The sequence below is a fragment of the Notamacropus eugenii genome, chromosome 4 (assembly GCF_028372415.1).
Source record: "Notamacropus eugenii isolate mMacEug1 chromosome 4, mMacEug1.pri_v2, whole genome shotgun sequence".
Classification (NCBI taxonomy): Eukaryota; Metazoa; Chordata; class Mammalia; order Diprotodontia; family Macropodidae; genus Notamacropus; species Notamacropus eugenii.
In genome coordinates, this window is record NC_092875.1 from 272937538 (window position 1) to 272956668 (window position 19131).

The window sequence follows — 19131 nt, forward strand, 5'->3', positions numbered from 1 at the left end:
AAGAGTATCTTTTACATTTGAGGTGAGAGAGGAGGAACTGATACAGAGCAATTAGATGGGGGAGAAGGGCTGTTAGTTCTGGAAACCTAATTTCATTTGGCATGATTTCAAGAGGGAACAATGCATACACATCCAGAAGAGGATAAAAGTCTTCTAAATTTAGAAAGAAATAAATGCTAAGGGGATAGGGAGGGAGGAGAGAACAAGGGAGGGATCCTTACAGGGGAGGGTGAGGGAAGAGGTTAAAGGAGTGTACAAAAGAGTGCTTAGATTTATGAGAATGGGAGGATAAGGAAGGGATCTTTGGGAGTTTCAGTAAAAGGATAGCAAGGAAGTGGATAGATATAAAGTAGAGAAGTCAGGAGGGATAGGAAATAAGAGAAATGCACAAATATAAAAAGAAAGATTAGGAGTAGAATTTTTTAGGGGAGCAATATGTTTATATATGTGTGTATGAATGAATGTGTGTGTATATACGTATATGTGTGTGTATATATATATCTATATCAATATTTAAATATATCCATGCTTAATTGTAGCCTTTGGTGATGAGGGAGGAGGCAGGAGGAATGAGAAAAAAGAAAACAGGAGAAAGGATACAGCAGAGAACAGAGAAAACTTGCAAGAAAGCAAAGAAAAGTCAAAACAATGCATAGTATTTATTATGCAGGCTTTCTTGAATTGGAAAGTTATTGCTATATATTTTGAATAATCTTCTTACATTCTGCCATGCATATATAAAATATGTATATATATAGTATATATTGCTATATATTTATATATTTTGTATACATATACATACATACGCATACACATATACTTACAAATACATATACACTTACACATATATATACATATACATGTATATGTACATATTCATATATATATACATATATATGTATATATATATAAAGAAAGCTTTGTTATCCTTTCCCCATCCCCTGACATTCCTTTACATTTTGTCTCAAAGATTCAGTATTCTTTCTGTGAGATCTTCATTTTTGCTCATCTCTCCACTGGCCGTAGTTCTTTTTGGTCTAGGGGTAAAATGATCTTTTCTGCCCTTATTGTCATATGAAGAATCTCTGGCCCCATAAGAATTGGGATTGGGATAGAAAGAGCGAGAAGGAAAACCTATGTGGTCTTGTGCAGTCAACATACCTTTCTCCACATGTTTCTCCTCTCTGAAATCTCCCTTCTCTGAACCTGCTTGACCAGTGCTTATTTTTTTACTTAGCCATTGATCTCTTTCATGCTCCTATCATGTCCTTCCTTGTACAATTTGTACAGCAGCAGAAAACACTTAAAACTGAGCATGATAGAGCCAAAAATCTTTTTAACACGTTGGGCAAAGTACCCTATTAGCCACACCATCACCGAAACATTCTTTCACTGGCCATGACTCCCTTGTATGTGTTGTTTCCTGTTACAGTGTTGAAGTCTTCGAGGGCAGGGACTCTCTTTACTTTTCTGTTTTTATATTCCATGTTTAACATGTGCTTGGCACGTAAGAAGTACTTAATAACGTGATATTAGATTCTAAGGTCTTTCAGGCAATGCTCATCATTACTTAGCTTGGCATGCTAAGCTTGCTGTTAACAAATATTTTTTCTTCTACTCTTTTCCTCTTTCTCCCCTTCCTCTGCTTCCTCCTCCTCTTCCCCAACTCTTCCCCTTCCTCCTATCCTTTTATTCCTCCCCTTTGCTTTCCATATCCCTCTCCCCTTTCTCTTTCTTCTCCTCTTTCTTTTTCTCTTTTCTTTGGGATGAATTGTCTCAATTACCAAGTTTTCAAAGCTCATTGCATTTCAATTCTTCAGTCTGAGTTTTAAAAGTTTGCAAGTATAGCACAATGTTTTTTTCTATTCAGTAGCTTTGGAAGTCCATCTTGAATGCTGAACATTGAAGGATGTAAAGGGTTATTGATTTACTCTCTCAGTTTTGAAAGAATAATGAATTGTGGGTAGAGCCCTAATTTTTGTCCAGTATTCAATGCCATCTTTGGTTCATTTAGGTGGACAGTGGATCATACAAGTGAAAACAGCTGAAGATTCTCCAGAACCTGGAGAATGTAAGAGGAAACTGGTGATATATGGTTCAAAGGGGAAAAGCAGGGACCTCTTGCTCTCACCAAGAAATCCAGGACAAGTGCATTTTCTTCCTGGAGCTACAGATGAATTCCTTGTAAGTCAGAAGAATATTATTTTTCCTTTATACCATAATAATCTAGCTCAAAGAGATTATTTAGTTGCAATTACCAAGATGTAAATATTCTACAAAGAGGTCTGCAATTCAAATTTCTTTCAGGCATTTTTATAAATGTTACTTTCTCCCATTTGCTAATTTTTGTTTTAACACTACAACAGAGAGAATCTGGTGTTCTCTCTCATTTAATTCTTGTGATTAAAATAATAAATGACATTTCTATGGATTTTTTGCAGTTTGCAAATTTTTTGCTTCATTTTGAACCTGTAAGGGAGACAGTAGAATGTCACCCCTATTTCACAGATGAGGAAATTAAGACACAGAAATATAAAGTGATTGTTTTAAGCTCCTAAGGGGTAATAATGGCAAACCTAAGCCTTCTGACTTCCAGTCTAGTGTTTTTTCTATCCATCCATCTATTCATTCATCATGTACCTAGGGTGTTTCCACTAGGTATGCTATATCATACTACATCTTTAAAACATCTGAGCACCATCATCCATAACATTTATGTAATTCATGTTAGTATATGTGTGTATGTGTGTTTTCCTATGCTAGATGAGAAACTAATTAGTCTGTGCTTCCATTTCACAAATAGAATTTATATATTAAGCAAAGAACTGAAAAGCTTTTGACAATAAGCGTTTATATATATATTTACATATATATACATATATATATATCTGCTTTAAGATTTGCTAACCACTTTTCTCATAACCACCTTGTAAGTTATTGTAGGTAGTGTAGAGAATTATTAGGTTGTGTAAGAATTATTATCTTCATTTTACAGATGAGGGAACTGAAAGTAGAAGAAACACATTCTTGAATAAAGTCAGCCTAATAGCACTGATTAAGAAGTTCTGATTAGAGTGTAACACCACTGAATCTTAATTTGGGAGGTGACAGTGTAACAAAATGCCCACATGGATCTTACCTTTAGTTGTGCTGTGCCACGAGTATGTTACATTTGAATGTAATTAGGTGACCCACTGGCTGCTTACTCAATGAATCTCCACAATTCTGATCTACATCTGGGAAGATGTAATACATTTTCTCCTTGGTGACTCATGACCTTGTTTCTGTTCTTGGAGTAAAAACCCTAATATTTCCTGTTTGTTTTCCTCTCTAAGGTTTTCCTTCTTCCTGCACTGCTCTTGATATTTTATGTTTGTTACAGAAAGTAAATCAAAACAGCGGCTTTGAAAATGAAAGAGGAAGGAGTGTTTTTAGAGGAAGCTTCGGAACACATTCTAGTTAGAAATAGTACAACCAATATGTTGTATTTTCTGTCATCTTTCCCCTTCCTTATTTGTCGGTTAATATTTGGACTTTGAATTTTCAATTCTAAAATAATAATGTGGGAGAAACTTAGAATATCACTTCTAAATTTGGGGTACAATGATGCTGTCATAATGAATGGAGACCAATTGATTCAGATAGGAAGTAACCAATTGGCACTAATATAATCTTCAGGGATCAATAGTGTATTTAGCAAAGTTAAATTGTTTCTCAAAGCCTAGCTCTGGATGTGTGAAACCTTTTTAATGATAAATAACTGGATAGTTTTGAATAAGCTGGTAATCAAATAAGGAGGAAGTGTAGCACAAAATGATATATTTGATGAAGCCATCTCTAATTTATTTGAATTTACTTCAAAATAAAAAATTAGGTGGGTTGTTAATTAATTGGCGACTGTTGGTATCAGGACATTATTTTTTTGAAATATCAGATAATCTTTTTTAAAAATTATTTTATTTGTTTTCAGTTTTCTATAATCACTTCCATATATCTTAGATTTTTCCCGCTCCCTCCTCCTTCTATTCCCTTTCCTCCTCTCTCCCTCCCTGAGATGGCGTGCAATCTTATATAGGTTCTACTTATACATTCTTATTAAATACATTTTCTTCTTAGTCATGTTGCATAGAAGAATTAAAACGGATGAAAGAAACGGTAAAATGAAACAAAACATAATAACATAAGAGCAAATGGTCTGCTTCATTCTGTGATCCAATTCCATAGTTCTTTCTCTGGATGTGGAAGCTATTTTGTCTCCATTATGAATTTTTTAGGTCCTTGCATTGCCAAGAAGGCCTAAGTCTACCAGAAAAAATTCCTTGCACGCTGTGATTGTTGCTGTGTACAAAGTTCTCCTGGCCCTTTCACTCAGCATCAGTTCATATAAGTCCTTCCAGGCCTCTCTGAAGTCTTCCTGTTCATCATTTCTTATAGCACAATAGTATATCAAATAATCTTTGACATTAACTCTATTAGATTATATGCTACCTTCACTCAATTTTTTCCCCCGAAAAGGAATAGAATACAGGAATGAAGAGAATAATTTACGAGGAAATCAGTGCTTGATACATGCTTTCCTTGTATAGATTGCTCTGATATTAAACATATGAAGTAAGAAAAGAGGTAATATGTAAGGACCCTTGGCATGAGGGGCAAAAGAATGGAAGGAACGATAAGAGTGGTCATAGGATACTTTGATGGATCTGCTCTCTTCTTGGTATGGGTATTCTTCTAACAATACAATACATTCTGCCAATCATACCCCATCCTGTGTGAGTCTTGTTCATTTCCTCCGGTAAATCCTACATAGAGGACCCAATCAAAGGTCTGGAGGCCTTCTCTTGGCATTACATGAAAATCAGTGAATCCCATGGAATATCAATTATAGAGAGAAAACAAAGTTAAGACTACAAAGCTAAAACCATAAATTAAGACTACCACTTCTTGAGATACTCAAGTGATACTCACTTCATTCTTTGTTCCACTCCTAAGTCTCAGGACTTCTCCACTCTCTTGACATCATCCTTCTCACTCTTTAGATGCCTCCACCCTGAAGCCCTGACTCTTGATTGGTGAAGTTCTAGTTCCGCTCCTTATTGCTTGACTTCTGGCGGATAGCCTTACCCCTGTGTGAGGGACATTTCCTCTTTTTCTCCTTTCCAACTTTACTTTATGTGTCGCCTTTTCTCTGTTTTGTTTGCTTATATTTGCATTTAAAATAACACTTACTATATAGTAAATAATGAATGTTCTATCTACATATTTAACATCTGAGGTCACATTGTCATTTATTAAATCCCCATTTTCCAGTGGGGGTGCACAAGCACATCCTACTTGGATCATCACTTTGCAGAGTCCCTTTTAATTTTATACATACATACACACACACACACACACACACGCATGCGTGAGCGCAGTCTCATCTTTAACTTAAGGGGGTGCTTAGATCCATGACATTAGGCTTTGCTGGGTTTTCTTCTTTTGGCTCCTTCTCATTCTTCTTTATCAAGTTTTCTTCCTGATCCCACCCTCAATCACAGATGGCCCTCAAAGTTGACTAACCCAATATGGACCAAGAAGCTGTGACTTTTTCGCATGTTCCAGTTTCATATTTAGTAAGAAAATCAATAGAGATGTGATCAGTTTCACCAGAAGTATATCACCTTGCTGGTCACTGAAACAAATGACTCACATGGAGTACTAACAGTTAAATAAATGTTTGTAGGTAGTCTAAAGAATCGTGTGATTCTTATCACAGTCTGTGTCCTTTTTAACTACTCCATCACTATCACCATGGAAACAACAGGGGGCTCTGAGGGATTGAGGGCCATTTATGTATTTCTGTCTTTTCTCTGAATTATTGCAGCCTAAAAAAAATAATCACCAACTAGAGACCATCCTGCTGGTGATGAACTTTGAATTTAGCTATATTGGTTCTCAGATAGCAGAAATAGAATCTATTTCTGGACCTATAATTGAAGTCATTCCAACTTTGAGGAACCTGTCAGAAAACCTGCACATCATGATGGTCATTGGAATAGGACTTATTGAAGCATCTCAGGAAAGAAGAGGATTTAAAAAGCAGTCAGTTATTAAACATTTTGAAAGGATAAGTATAAAATAAAGGGTTGATGAAGGTACCGTTTATGACTGAAGAGCCAGGGAAGGAGTCATGTAGGATGAATGAGCTAGTGTGTGTGTGTGTGTGTGTGTGTAGCTAGCTGGCACAGTGGATGGAGTACTGGACTTGGAGTCAGGAAGACCTGAGTTCAAATTTTGACCTCAGACATCTACTAACTATATGAGCCTGAGGAAGTCAGTTATTATCTTTGCCTCAGTTTCCTCAACTGTGAAGTGGAGAAATTAACAACACCTACTTCACAGAGTTGTTGTGAAGTTCAAATGAGATATTTCTAAAGTGCTTAGCAGAGTTCCTGGTATGTAGAAGTTGCCATATAAATGTTTGCCCTCTTCCCATTCTCTGTGTATATCTATAACATATAAATATATATGCATATATATTCATATATATGGATCTATATCCATATGTGTCATATATAAGCCTCAAAAATGTTTTATCTATCTTTCTATCATCCATCTATCACCTGAGTTCAGATAGCCATTTATTAAGTTTTCATTCTTCAGTGGTGTTACACAAACATACCCTACTCAGGCCATTCCTTTGTAGTGTCCCTTTTAATAAAAAAAATCAATTATTATCCATATGTACATATATTATATGTATATGTACACATGATACATTATGTAGCAGTAATATTTACTCATAATATATGAATGAATAATACATAATTGCATAGGTACAAGACACAATATATGTGTACATGTGTATATTTGTATTATAGGTATATGTATGTATATTTGTATGTGTTATATGCATATATGGTATGTGTTATTCATCTGTATATATAATGGATGAATATTATTGATATATAACATGTTATATATTATACATATGTTGTATATGTTTATGAATGATAACTGATCATTTTTTTAAATTAAAGGGATTGATTGTTGTCCTTCATTTTCTAAGAGGACCAAAATGACATCATATTGTTAGAGTCAAGGTACAATGTGTCTGACTGTGGCTTATCAGACCAGTATGAGCTTGGAAGGCTCTACCACAGGTTGGGTACAAATAATCCATATGGACATTTGGACTGTGGATGTCTCTAAACTTGTACATCTCATGCTTCTTTTGAGCCATTGAAATTCTGCTTTGCTCATAGAGCACAGTGCCTTCTTTGATGCAGGCACACCATGATGTTCAGTCCTTTGCCAGTGTCTCCCATGTCATGAAATTGATTCCAGTGTTCCTCAGAGAAACCTTGAAAGTGTCCTTGTATCATTTCTTCTGACCACCATGTGAGTACCTCCCCTGTGTGAGCTTTTTTAACTGAGTCTTTTAGACAAACATATGCTTGGCATTTGAAAAACATGGCCAGCCCATCAGACTTGTGCTCTCTGCAGTAAATTAAAACTAAAAGTAATGCTCTGAGTAGGATATGTTCATGTAGCACCACTGGAAAAGGGGAACTTCATAAATAGCAATCCAAACTCAGGTGATTTTATATGTGTGTATATATACACACACAAATACACATGTATGTATATACATATGTCTACACACATATTTGTATGTGTATACATAGATGCGTACACATGCATACATACACACACATATATATGTATATATACATATACATATTGTAACCTCAAATAAAATGTTATATTTTATGACTATTTTTGGAAATTTCAATGTAATGATTATATTGAAAATGTAATGTAATGAAAATTTCAATCTGATGAACATAATGAAATATCAATTTAATTTCAGTGTAATGGGCATAGCTTCCATTAGTTGGGAGACGAGTATTCTGTGCCATTCAGCACATTTGAAGTTTCCAGATACTAGATTTCACCATGATGTGCAAGAGAGCAACCACCAGTCCTATAAGGACAGTCTTATAGGATCTACACCCACAATCAAAGCAACAGCACTGCAGCTCTCTATTACTACCTACCAGTGTAGAAATTCTACTCTTGGTTGGCCCAGGGCCAGAGCCTTGGACATCAGATTGGTTGACATCGGGACTTTATTTAGGAGTAAGGCTTCTGATACACACTTTGGCTCCATATGCAAAAAATATTCTCAGTCTTGACCATCTTGGAAAAAGGCAAAGGTTCTCGTGCTGAATATGAGTTTAAGTCAGGCCCTGGAGCACTAGACGCAATTACATGGTACAGTAGATGGAATGATGGACCTGGACTTTAGGCAAGTCATTTGAACACTATTTGCCTAAATTTTATTAACAGTAAAGTGAAGGTAGTAATAGCACATACTCACAGGGATGTTGTGAGGATCAAATGAGGTAACACTTACGAAGCACTTAGCATGTGCTTAGCATGTACCTTATAGAGCAGGTACTCTATAAATCTTCCTCCTCCTCCTCCTCCTCCTCCTGCTACTGCTGCTACTACTATGACAGTCAAGCTACTCAGATACATGTCTAAAACTCCGTATTCTCCAACACTGAATTAAGATCTAGAGGTTGCCTCAGAGGGTGCAACTTGAATCAGCCAAAAGGAAAGCTGGCCATGGATTCAAGAGAGCACTCGCTTTGGTGATTGAGAGTCATTCCGTACAGGGGAAGAGGTGAACATAGCCTCCTGGGTACCACGTGAGATGGTATGGTATTGTCTGAGGACTGGAATTAGAGTCAGAGGACCAGGGTTAAAATCTCAGCTCTGCCAGTTGCTTGAAGTGACATTGGGTGAAGCACTTCACCTTGGCTTGAATTTCCTTATCTGTAGCATGAGCAGGTTGGGCTAGATATCCTCTTAAGTTTCTTCCATTTCTAAATCGATGACAGTTGAGGCAATTTCCCCAATTCTGTAGTCTCACTCAAAGTTTGAGTACTGAGGGAGATGACTCTCACATTCTAGCATGCCTTTTGGGTCTATAGGCTTAGCACTTTAGCTCACAACCCCAACAGAGTTCTTCTCCTTCACGGACAGGTTAGACAGAACATTGTTGAATTCCCAATAAAAAAAGGAAAATATTTTGAAAAAGCCAATAGACATAGTTATCTCCAAGCAAAGTTATTTATTAACAAAGCACAGTATGAACATTAGCTACAAAACATTCCTGCTGCTCCCAAACCTGGGATATATTCTTCTGTAAATGCATGGTGTCCATGAGAAGACTGGGCTCCTATTTAGAGCCCATTGGTATTTACACACATTGACAACACAGGTGGCCAAAGCAACTCATAATTCTAGTAGTGCAGAGCCCCTAATATCCTTACTTGTAGGATTTCTCCTGCTGTTTGCCCAGGATAAAGCATCCCTGTCAGACAGGTCATTAAGATGGACTCCCAGGGTCTCTACCTCTTTACCAAACAACTCTTGATTGCCAGGGCCAGTGCTCTCTTAAATTCAGTCACCTGTCTTATAGGCTGCCAGAGGTCCTACCCTTTGAAGTTGCTTGAGTGATTGCCTCTATCTCTCTCTGTCTGGAGAATACTTGTCTGCTTCCTTAACTAGGATTTGAATTCTCTATTTCCGTCTCTTTCTCTGTGTGTCTCTCACTGACTTTCCAACTGCTAAATGGAGTGTCTCCTACTAGATCTAGATAAACTCTCTCTGTCTCCATCTCTGTTTGTCTCTTTCTCTCACTGACTTTCTGTTAGATGGAATGTCTCCTACTAAACTAGATACCATATTGTGGGGAGGAGCAAGAAAGAAATTTCTTCTTCTTTTATAAGCCATATATACACCACAAGGTCTCCTTCTGGCCTGGATTCATGAAATCTTTCAAACTGTTGGCAAGCTTAACTACATGAAGCCTCCGGGGGCATGGTCAAGTTTCAGCCCAGGGTATAGCATCATCATCCTTCATGTTGATACTCTGTACAAGGATCACCTGGTGTTAGCACGTCATTAACCCATTAATATCTCATTTTCCATGACTACACACTGTGACTACATCAGATGAGGTAGGGCAAGGGGGGCAGGGAGAACCAAGACTCCTTTTTCTTACACTCTGATTTTATGATCAGGCACCCTATTATAATGTGGCTTTCACATGGGCACATAATAATCATAGCTAACATTTTTATAACATATTGTTTCAGGCACTGTGCTAAGCACTTTATTATATAATTTTTTAACCTTCATAACAACTCTGCGAGCATGTATTATTGTCCCTGTTTTACAGATAGGAATTGAGGTAAGCAGAGGTAAAGTGACTTGCTCAGGGTTAAACAGCTAGTAAGTGTCTGAGGCTGGACTTGAATTTGAGTCTTCCTGACTCCAAGCTCAGGGCTCTATCCACTGTGGCACCTAGGCGTCTGAGTGACACAGTCAGGAGAGAGTGCAGTTAGCTAGGGCAGGACATGGAGATCATGCTGTTGAATTTGAGAACTGTACTAATCTCTGTCTCCCTGATGGCTGTTGTGATTTTTTAAGACCTTCTTTGCCCTGACATATGCTGTGCTGACCACCTGGACTTTGGAATCTCTGCTGCAGACACTGCTCCTTGCCTTCCACCTTTCTGCCTCCTGAATTGGTATTTTAGACTCTGACAAAATCTCCAACCTCAGAGGCCATCTGGGTCATTTCATACCTGAGCAAAAATACCTCCTCTTACATTCTGAGAAATAATCATCCAGCCTTTGCTTGAAAAACTCCAGTCTGCAGAAACCCACTACTACATGAGGCAGCCCATTCTCTCTTTGCACAATTATAATACTTAGGAAGCTTTTTCTTGCATTCAACATCAACATACCAGGAATTAAAACCAGCCAACAAATATACTTTCAGTTGACTATAGATTTTCTGATCAATCTGAAATTATACTGTATTTTAGCGTTCCAGAGAATATCCTAATTAGGAACATGCCACACATATATTCCTTCTCCATTATCTGGGATTGTTTCAATCTTCTATTTCTGTCTTTTAATAATCTAAGTTGATGAATTCCTTGTACATCTACATTGGTCTCATTAAATAATTCTTTTTTCTTTCCCTCATCAAAATTTTTGTGTTTTATATATATATATATAATATATATATAAAATTTTATATAGAGAGACAGAATATGTGTGTATATACACATACACAATATGTATATGTGTATATTATAATGTGTATTATATACACACATGTACCAAAATATACACACATCTATCTATCTATCTATATATCTATCTATCTATCTATCTAATCTATCTATCTGTCTGTCTGTCTTTCTATCTTCAGACATATTCCTTGATAGCTTCCCATTCTTCCAGAACCAGTTTCTACTATAGAATTTTAGACTTTGAGGTACTACTTCTCCTAGAGACTGCTAGATGGTCCAGTAGACAAAGTGTTAGACTTGGAATTAGGAAGATCTGAGCTGAAGTCCATCCTCAGACACTTACTAGTTTTATAACTTCAGGCAAGTAATTTAACCACTTCCAGCCTCAGTTTACTCATCTGTAAAATAGGGATAATAATAGTACCTACCCTATAGCATTGTTTCAATGATTAAATAAGATAATGTGTAAAACATTTCACAGATTTTAAAGTGCTATGTAAGTGATGGTTATTATTATTTTGGAATCCATTAAAATGTGTTTGCCCTAAATCTAGTGTCCAAGTTTAACTGTGCCTTCTTTTCCTTTTACCTAAAAAAAAATATTAAAAGATAGAATGGTTTCTGCTGCTTGAGGTTACAATTATATCAGCTTCATCAACAAGTCATTACTCCCTCCTGTTGGTGAGAACTTGATCTAGAATTTCCTCTTGTTCATTCTCCTTTTGAAAGACGGAATTGTAATTAAGGGAAAATCAAGAAATTATTAGGTGATCTACTTTTAAGAGAAAGAACATTCTATAGATGTCTGAAAAATTGAAGTAATCCATCATTACTATCTCATTTCAGTGCCAGGGTTGTAATCTTTTCCCCCAAATCCTCATTACCCACCAATCATCTTTCTGCCCAGATGGTCTGCAGCACATTCCAGCCATCATACAATTTATGTTTTTGCTTTCATTGGCTTTTAATCCAATGCTTGCCATCACGCTTTCCTTCTCTGGTTACTGGATTTTGCCTCCTGAGAATATCTTTTTAATAGGCAATGCTACTCTTCCCTCTTTTTTACCTAGCCTGTTTGTTTTGAATAAGGCCCTACCAGAGCCGTATTCCAATAACAAGTCTCATCCCACTTAGTCTCAGTTTGCCTATTTTGTATACTTGCATATAGATATCTGAGACCAATGGTGTTTTTTTAATTTTTTTCTTAGATTTTTCTCCTGTGAATTTCTGGGTAACACTTCTATTTTCATTTCTACATTGTAGATACATTTTATAGCACCCAACTTGTGGATATTCATAGGCATTTTTGCCCCTTTCCCCATCTTTTATTTTTAAATCTTCTGGAAGTAGATAGGCAAAATGCACTGTAATCAGACCTTACTAGGTGCTAATGCCAGGCTATAAGCCTAAAAATCCAAGTTCTATTCTCATGCACCATTTTATGTACTTCCCAAATCAGTCTTTCTTTTCTCAAACCTTTGTCTTCTACAGGCTGCATTCATGGTAATATTCCTTTGCAACTTGGGTTTTAATTTTGTGATTTTTAGTAATACTTTCTAGTCCCCTCCCCCAGAAGTAGAATTTATGATTGTATGAATCACCAAAAATGTAAGGTAGTCATCTTTTTTGACAAATCTTGGTAGTTTCTCTCTTAAACTATCAATGCAGCCCTCAAGAAGTTAGTAGAGTTCTGTTATCAAGTGAGCAACCTCAAGTCAGCAAATCTGTGTTAGGTGTATCACCTCCATCCCACCCAACCTCCCTATAAAGGAGGGAGTTATGAACTGTCACTTTATAGCTTTTCCTTCTGATTGGTTTTATTTTTACCTGTGACCACATTATCATTCTTGGGAGGGTAATCAGCTGCTTCCTCCTCAGAGTACTGGGCTTCCTCCTCTTCAGAAATAGCCTCCTATTTGTGTCTCAACTCTACATATACATTGATACTTCTCTTTCTTTTTGTGTGATGTTCTTCTACCCTTTAACCACCTGACCCAGATCAGAATGATAATTTCTCAGCCTCATCAGATACTTTATTTTCTGTTCACATTGGAGGAGGAAGTATGATAAAGTAGAAAAAGAAATGGCCTTGGATTGAGAAGACCTGAGTTCAAACCCTAGTTTTACCACTGCATGACTTTGGGAGAGTCACTTCACTATGATTTATGTTACACAACCTCAAATGGGCACTCACTGCTGCTAGGCAATTATACTGTACCTCTCTGATCAACTTACTGTCCCACGCTCCACAATGACTTTTCTAAATGATTTCATCCCTCCTCAGACCTTTCATTCTTCTCCCTCCATCCATTCTCTTAGCTGAGAACCTTGCTTCATATTTTATAGAAGAAAATTGAGGCCATTTGCTCTGAACTCCCTCCCTCTTCTCCCTTTTTCCTCATTACATCTCACTTGTATTCCTTTTGTCACTGTCTCCTCACTCACTTCTGTTTTACATGAAGAGGTAACCTTACTCCTTACCTAGCATGACCCTCTACCTACACAAGTGATCTCATTCCATACTGTCTCCCTTAATAGAGTTCCTCTTCTGTTTGAAAAGGCCATCTACCTAAAGTGGTTGCCTTGACTTTCTCTCCTTTCATTTTCTTTTTGACCTCTTATAGTCTAGTTTCTGACCTTATCATTCCACTAAAACAAATCTCTCCAAAAGGATGTTATCTTAATTGCCAATTTAATGGCCTTTTCTCAATTTTCATTCTTCCAGATGTATCTGCAGCCTGTGATACTATTGATCACCTTCTTCTCCTTGATACTCTCTCTTCTCTAGGGTTTTGGGACCCTCTCTCCTGGTTCTCCTTCTATTATCTGACCACTTCTTCTGATTCTCCTTTGCCAGATCCTCATCCAGTTCATATGCTTTAATCATAGGTGTTTCATAAGGTTCTGTCCTAGGACCTCCTCTCCTTTCCCTCTATGCTACTTTACTCTTGGCTCTATACTGATGATTCTCAAGTTTTCCTGTCTTGCCGAAACCATGCTACTGATCTCCAAACTTCGATCTCTAACTGTCTGTAAGGCATGTCAAACTAGATGTCCAATAGATATCTTACACTCACTGTGTCCAAAACTGAATTCATTATTTATTGATTATTTATTATTAAAAGCCTCCCCCCCAGTTTCCCTGTTGTTGTTGTGTTCTTCCTTCATTGTCAAAGAAGACCATGCCATCAGAAAAATGATGACATCACTTGCACTTGACTTTGTTTTGAGTGAGGGAGGGCTGTGCATGTCACCAGCCTCACTTCTCTTCCAGAGTCATCTGAATCCAGTGGCTAGATATTCATCAGAATGACTGGAGATGACCCAGGAAGCTAGTGATAATCACTCTTAAGCCAGAAGGGTCCAGAAGAGCCCTTAGGCATGGGCCCAGTTGTGAGCACCTTTCCTTCCTTCCCCCAACCTCTTCCAACTACCTGTGATGTGCTGTTTTTCCCCTTTAGATAGCAAGCTACATTTTGCTTGTCTGTTTTTTAATATCTTATTTATTGATTATTTATTATTAAAAGCTCCCACCCCACCTCAATTCCCCTGTTATTCTCAAGGGCAACACCATCATCTCAGTCTTCCAATCTCCTACCCTAGGCATTACCCTTGACCGTTCACTATCTCCAGCCCCTCCCCCTTCTCTGACACTTCCACCATTCTAGTGTAGGCCCTCATTACCTCACACCTGGACTACTACAATAACCTGCTGATGGATCTGTTTTCTCATTTCTTCCCACTGCAGTCCTTCCTCCATTCAGCTACTAAATGATTTTCCTAAGATGCAGGTCTGATCATGTCATCCCCTACTCAGTAAACTACATTGACTCCCTATTGCCTCCATGATCCTCTGTTTGGCATTCAAAGCCCTTCATAACCTACTCCACTTGTTTTTCAGTCTTCTTACCGTTTACTCCCTGCACATGTTACTCTTCAAATCAGTGACACTTGTGTCCTTGCTTTTTCAAGAATAAGAACCTCCATCTCTTGACTCTGAGAATTTACTGTGGCTGTCCCCCGGGGCTGTCCCCCTCTGGCTTTCCTGACTTCCTTTAAGTCCCAATTAGAATCCCATCATCCACAGAAAGCCTTTCCCAACCCCTCGTAATTCTAGTAGTTTTGCTCTATTTATTCTCTATATAGTTTGCTTGTCCACATTTGTTTGTTTGTTGTCACTGGCAGTAAACTGAGCTCCTTGAAGGCAGAGATTGTCTTTTGCCTCTTTTTGCATTCCCAGTGCTTGGCACATAGTAGGTGCTTAATAAATGCTTATTGACTGACAACCTTTCTAGGCCTATGTTTCCTCTTTTTTAAAACAAAGAAGTTGAACTAGATGATATCCAAGGACTCTTCCAGCTTTATATCTTTGGTATTACATTCTAAATAAAGTTCTCACCAATGAAGTCCTTTTTTACTTTCAAATAGTTAAACAGAAATGGATAAATTATTCAGTAGAAATGACATTAAAGGACATACATTACTACCTGTTTTTCCACTATACCCTTAATGCTATAGGGACCTTTCCATATGACTTGCATCAGAAGGCTTCAAGTATTGTTTTCTTCCCCATCCTCCCCCAAAACTTTAAAATGTGAGCTCACTGAAAGCAAGGAACTATCTTTTCTGTTTGTATCCCTGGTGCTTGGCATATTGGCACATAACAATCTTTTCACATTTTTTCATTCATTCATTCTTTTATTAAAGGTATGCCTCATTATTCTTTCTAACTTTATAATGGCCTGGAGAGGTGTCTCTGTTGCTCCTTTACTTTCTCTTCTAGTGGGGAGAACAGCCTGTATTTTAAGCATAGGAAGCAGTCCTTTGGTTTTAGCCAGTTTATTGCAAAGTTCTTGTTCTCCATATTTGTTGTAAGTGAGATTCTCAGCCCTTGTTCTTATTAGCACTTTCCCTTGAGAAGTGATACTGCTCACTTAACCATCCCTCTCCCATTTTAATTTACCTCTTGTATTATAATTCCTTTTTATTTCCTGCCTTCTCCCTCCAGCCTTCCTTCAGTTTCTGGTGGCATGGAGCTGGGACTGTTCTATGTTTTTTCTGTCATCTAGTAGGTGCATTATGAATACTTACTGACTAATTGTCCAATCAGCTTTCCCTAGGCTCATCTTCTGGGATGGAGAGGGAGGGAGTCAGATACCTCTTACATTTAACCCAAGTAAAGTAGTTTGACATTTGTACCTTTGGAAGGGGGTTTCTCCTCCCTGTGCCCCTGTTAGTCCTCTCTACCATTTTCATGAGCTGAGAGTCAAGTCAAACTCATTTTTAAGACCAAGCAATATTAGAATGTGTCTTCTCTTAGACTCTTTTCGGTAAGAAGTCAACTTACTAACGGTGGAAAAAAGCATGAAGTGACTTAAAACCATGAGTATGGGGAATTAAAGGAAAACCAGTCCTTTTGATAACAGTCACAGTTCTTGGTTGGAATGAGATTAAAGAAAAGTGATTTCCATATATTTACCCATTGTTTGTGTCTACTACATATAACCAGATATGTTTTGTCAGAGAGGGAAAATATATTCTTGAAAGTACCGTCGAAAAATTATATTTTATTAGAGAGATGCCTCTATCACAGGGGATGATAATGAAGCATGCTATGACAAAATGAGTAAGCTTATGTGTAAGAATCATTTCAAAACTAAGCTGAATCTTAAATTTATTGTTCTTAAAGTGTGTGTGTGTGTGTGTGTGTGTGTGTCTGCGTGTGTGTGTATTCATCAGGACACCCTGATCAATTGATTTTCCCCCAGCCATGTTAATATAATCAGAGAGAATAAGGGTCATATAACAAAATAAAATGTCAGTGTGTTAAAGGAAGTGGAAAGACATGTTTATAGCCAATTAATCTTTTAAAATGTGAAGAAGTTTTTCCTCATAAAATTGAAGAGGCAGCTTGCTATTGACTGGTCAAAGATTGGACAGGTCATTGATGGGCTTGAAAGCTTTGGAATAGTTAAGGCAATAAGGAGCTTTTAGGAGTGTGACCCTTGGCATTCTAGATGAGAGCCACTTGTGTAGGAAGAATTCAGCTCTTAAGAGGAATTTTCTTTGCTTCTTGAGCTGGAGGAGATCTCTCTCTCCATATTGACCATGGTATAGTAAAGCTACTTACGAAGTGAGAGACACTATATCCAGGGTGTTGGGGGGAGGGAAGGGAGGAAGAGATAGAGACAGAGAAAAAAGAGGAGAGAGGAGAAAAGCAGAGGAAAGGGGAGGAGACAGGGGAAAGAGACAGAGGGGGGAAGAGGAAGAGGAGGAGGAGGAGGAAGGAAGGAAGGAAGGAAGGAAGGAAGGAAGGAAGGAAGGAAGGAAGGAAGGAAGGAAGGAAGGAAGGGGAGGAGGAGGAGAGGAAGAGGGAGAGGCAAAGGGGAGACAGGAGAGGGAGAGAAGATAAAAAGATAGGAGAGAGAAAGGAGGGGGGAAAGGAGATGAATGGGGAGGGGAGGAGAAAAGACAGAGACAGAAAGACAGACACAGAAAAAGACAGAATCAGTGGAGGCAGCTCCAAGGAGTATAATATCTGTCAGTAGAGAGCCAGTCATGGAAGAAAAAAGAGAGTTAGCCCTGCCTGATAAGAGTAAATCTTTGGGGAGGAGCAGGTCCATCCTAGGATTCCAGCTGAGCAATCTGTCCCGCAGAGACCCTGTGGCCAGAGGGGAGCAGCATGAGAACGTTACAAGAAGAAAAAGTGTATCTGAGCTCTCTCCTACTGGAGGCATGAATTGTCTGGGGTAGATGTTTTCTCTCTGCGCCTCCCAACCTGTGTGCACTAGGTTTGTACATACACTTCCCACTGATGCTCTATGTAGTTGTGTATGGCTGTGCTCCAATTTTATGCAAGGAATAATTTGTAACTACTGTTCTTACTTTGCTCTGAGCTAATTATGTCTATTGGCTGACTATTAAAGGCATACATACTCCTGGAGCTCATAAGCTAGAGTTTTAGGAGTGCATTTTCAGAAACTTCCTTTAACCCTGGGGTAGTAGCTACCCCCTGAGGAGCCAGCCTATGAATACCAAATTGGAGAAGCAGTGCAGAAGGGGCACAGCATTCTGCTCAACTAAGAATATTAGGTTCAAGAATGTAAGCCAAGTTGTGAAGTCTAACACAGCTATAAAAGAACTGAACTTTAGCATTTCTGTCAAAAACATATTTAAACAACACAGAGATATAATATGCTCCCCTTGATGCCATATGCTTGCCTGTGAATATGAATTACATTTTTTTTTGGTCCCAAAGGGCAAAAAAAGAGCATCTACCTTTAAAAATCTTTCCAGCTCTGAATTCTACTGTTTGGAATTAGTATCTGATTTTTTTCAGTCATTTTTTCTATTATCAATGATATTATAAAGTTAAATTTTCATAATATCTCCCTAAATTTCTCAAACACTTTCATGACAGTTTGATGGCAGGATTCCTATCCACAACACATCATAAACAAATGCTGTGCCTTCAGGAGGAAGCACTGGAGGGCTAAGCAGGAAATTCTGAGGGCATCTCCAATTCCCTGGCTTCTTCCTTGTGTGAGCTCTAGATGATCATCTCTCCTCTTTCAGTTTATTACCTCATCTGTTAAAGTTTGCTTTGATTCTGACCTACCATCCAGGGACAATGTAGGTATAAGGTAATTGCTGTTTTTAAGGAGGAACAGAGGCTCCTGACCTCCTTATGCTTATTCTCTTTATCTGCACTGGATGATTTGTGGGACAAGCAGAGTCAAGGTACAGTTGTGTAACTGAGTTGGTAGCTTCAGAGCTGGAACCACAGAAGTCACACAAAAAAGCCCAGAAAGCAATAGAAGCAGCCTAATCCCAGAATACTCACTGTAGGATAGTGGAAAGAGCACAGCGTAGGCCAGATGTCCTGGGTTTAAATCCTGCCTCTACTGTCTATAAGCCATTTTACCTTAGCAATATGGCATTTTAAAAGCTTGAAAGATGTAATTAGGGTAATTATTTTATTAATAATGCTAGCATTTTAATAAAAAGAGTACAGAAGCACTCTTTGAAAA

At 38.0% G+C, this 19131-nt stretch overlaps 1 protein-coding gene across 5 annotated transcripts in view; it reads left to right on the forward strand.

The window, feature by feature from the left end:
* The window catches only part of LOC140501243 (lipoxygenase homology domain-containing protein 1-like), a 680545-nt gene that overhangs the window by 454471 nt on the left and 206943 nt on the right, over positions 1-19131 (forward strand). For all 5 annotated transcript variants that reach the window (XM_072604606.1, XM_072604605.1, XM_072604607.1 and 2 more), the window contains one exon: positions 2015-2184. In XM_072604606.1, coding sequence (XP_072460707.1) covers positions 2015-2184 — 170 coding nt within the window. The remainder of the gene's footprint in view (positions 1-2014; positions 2185-19131) is intronic.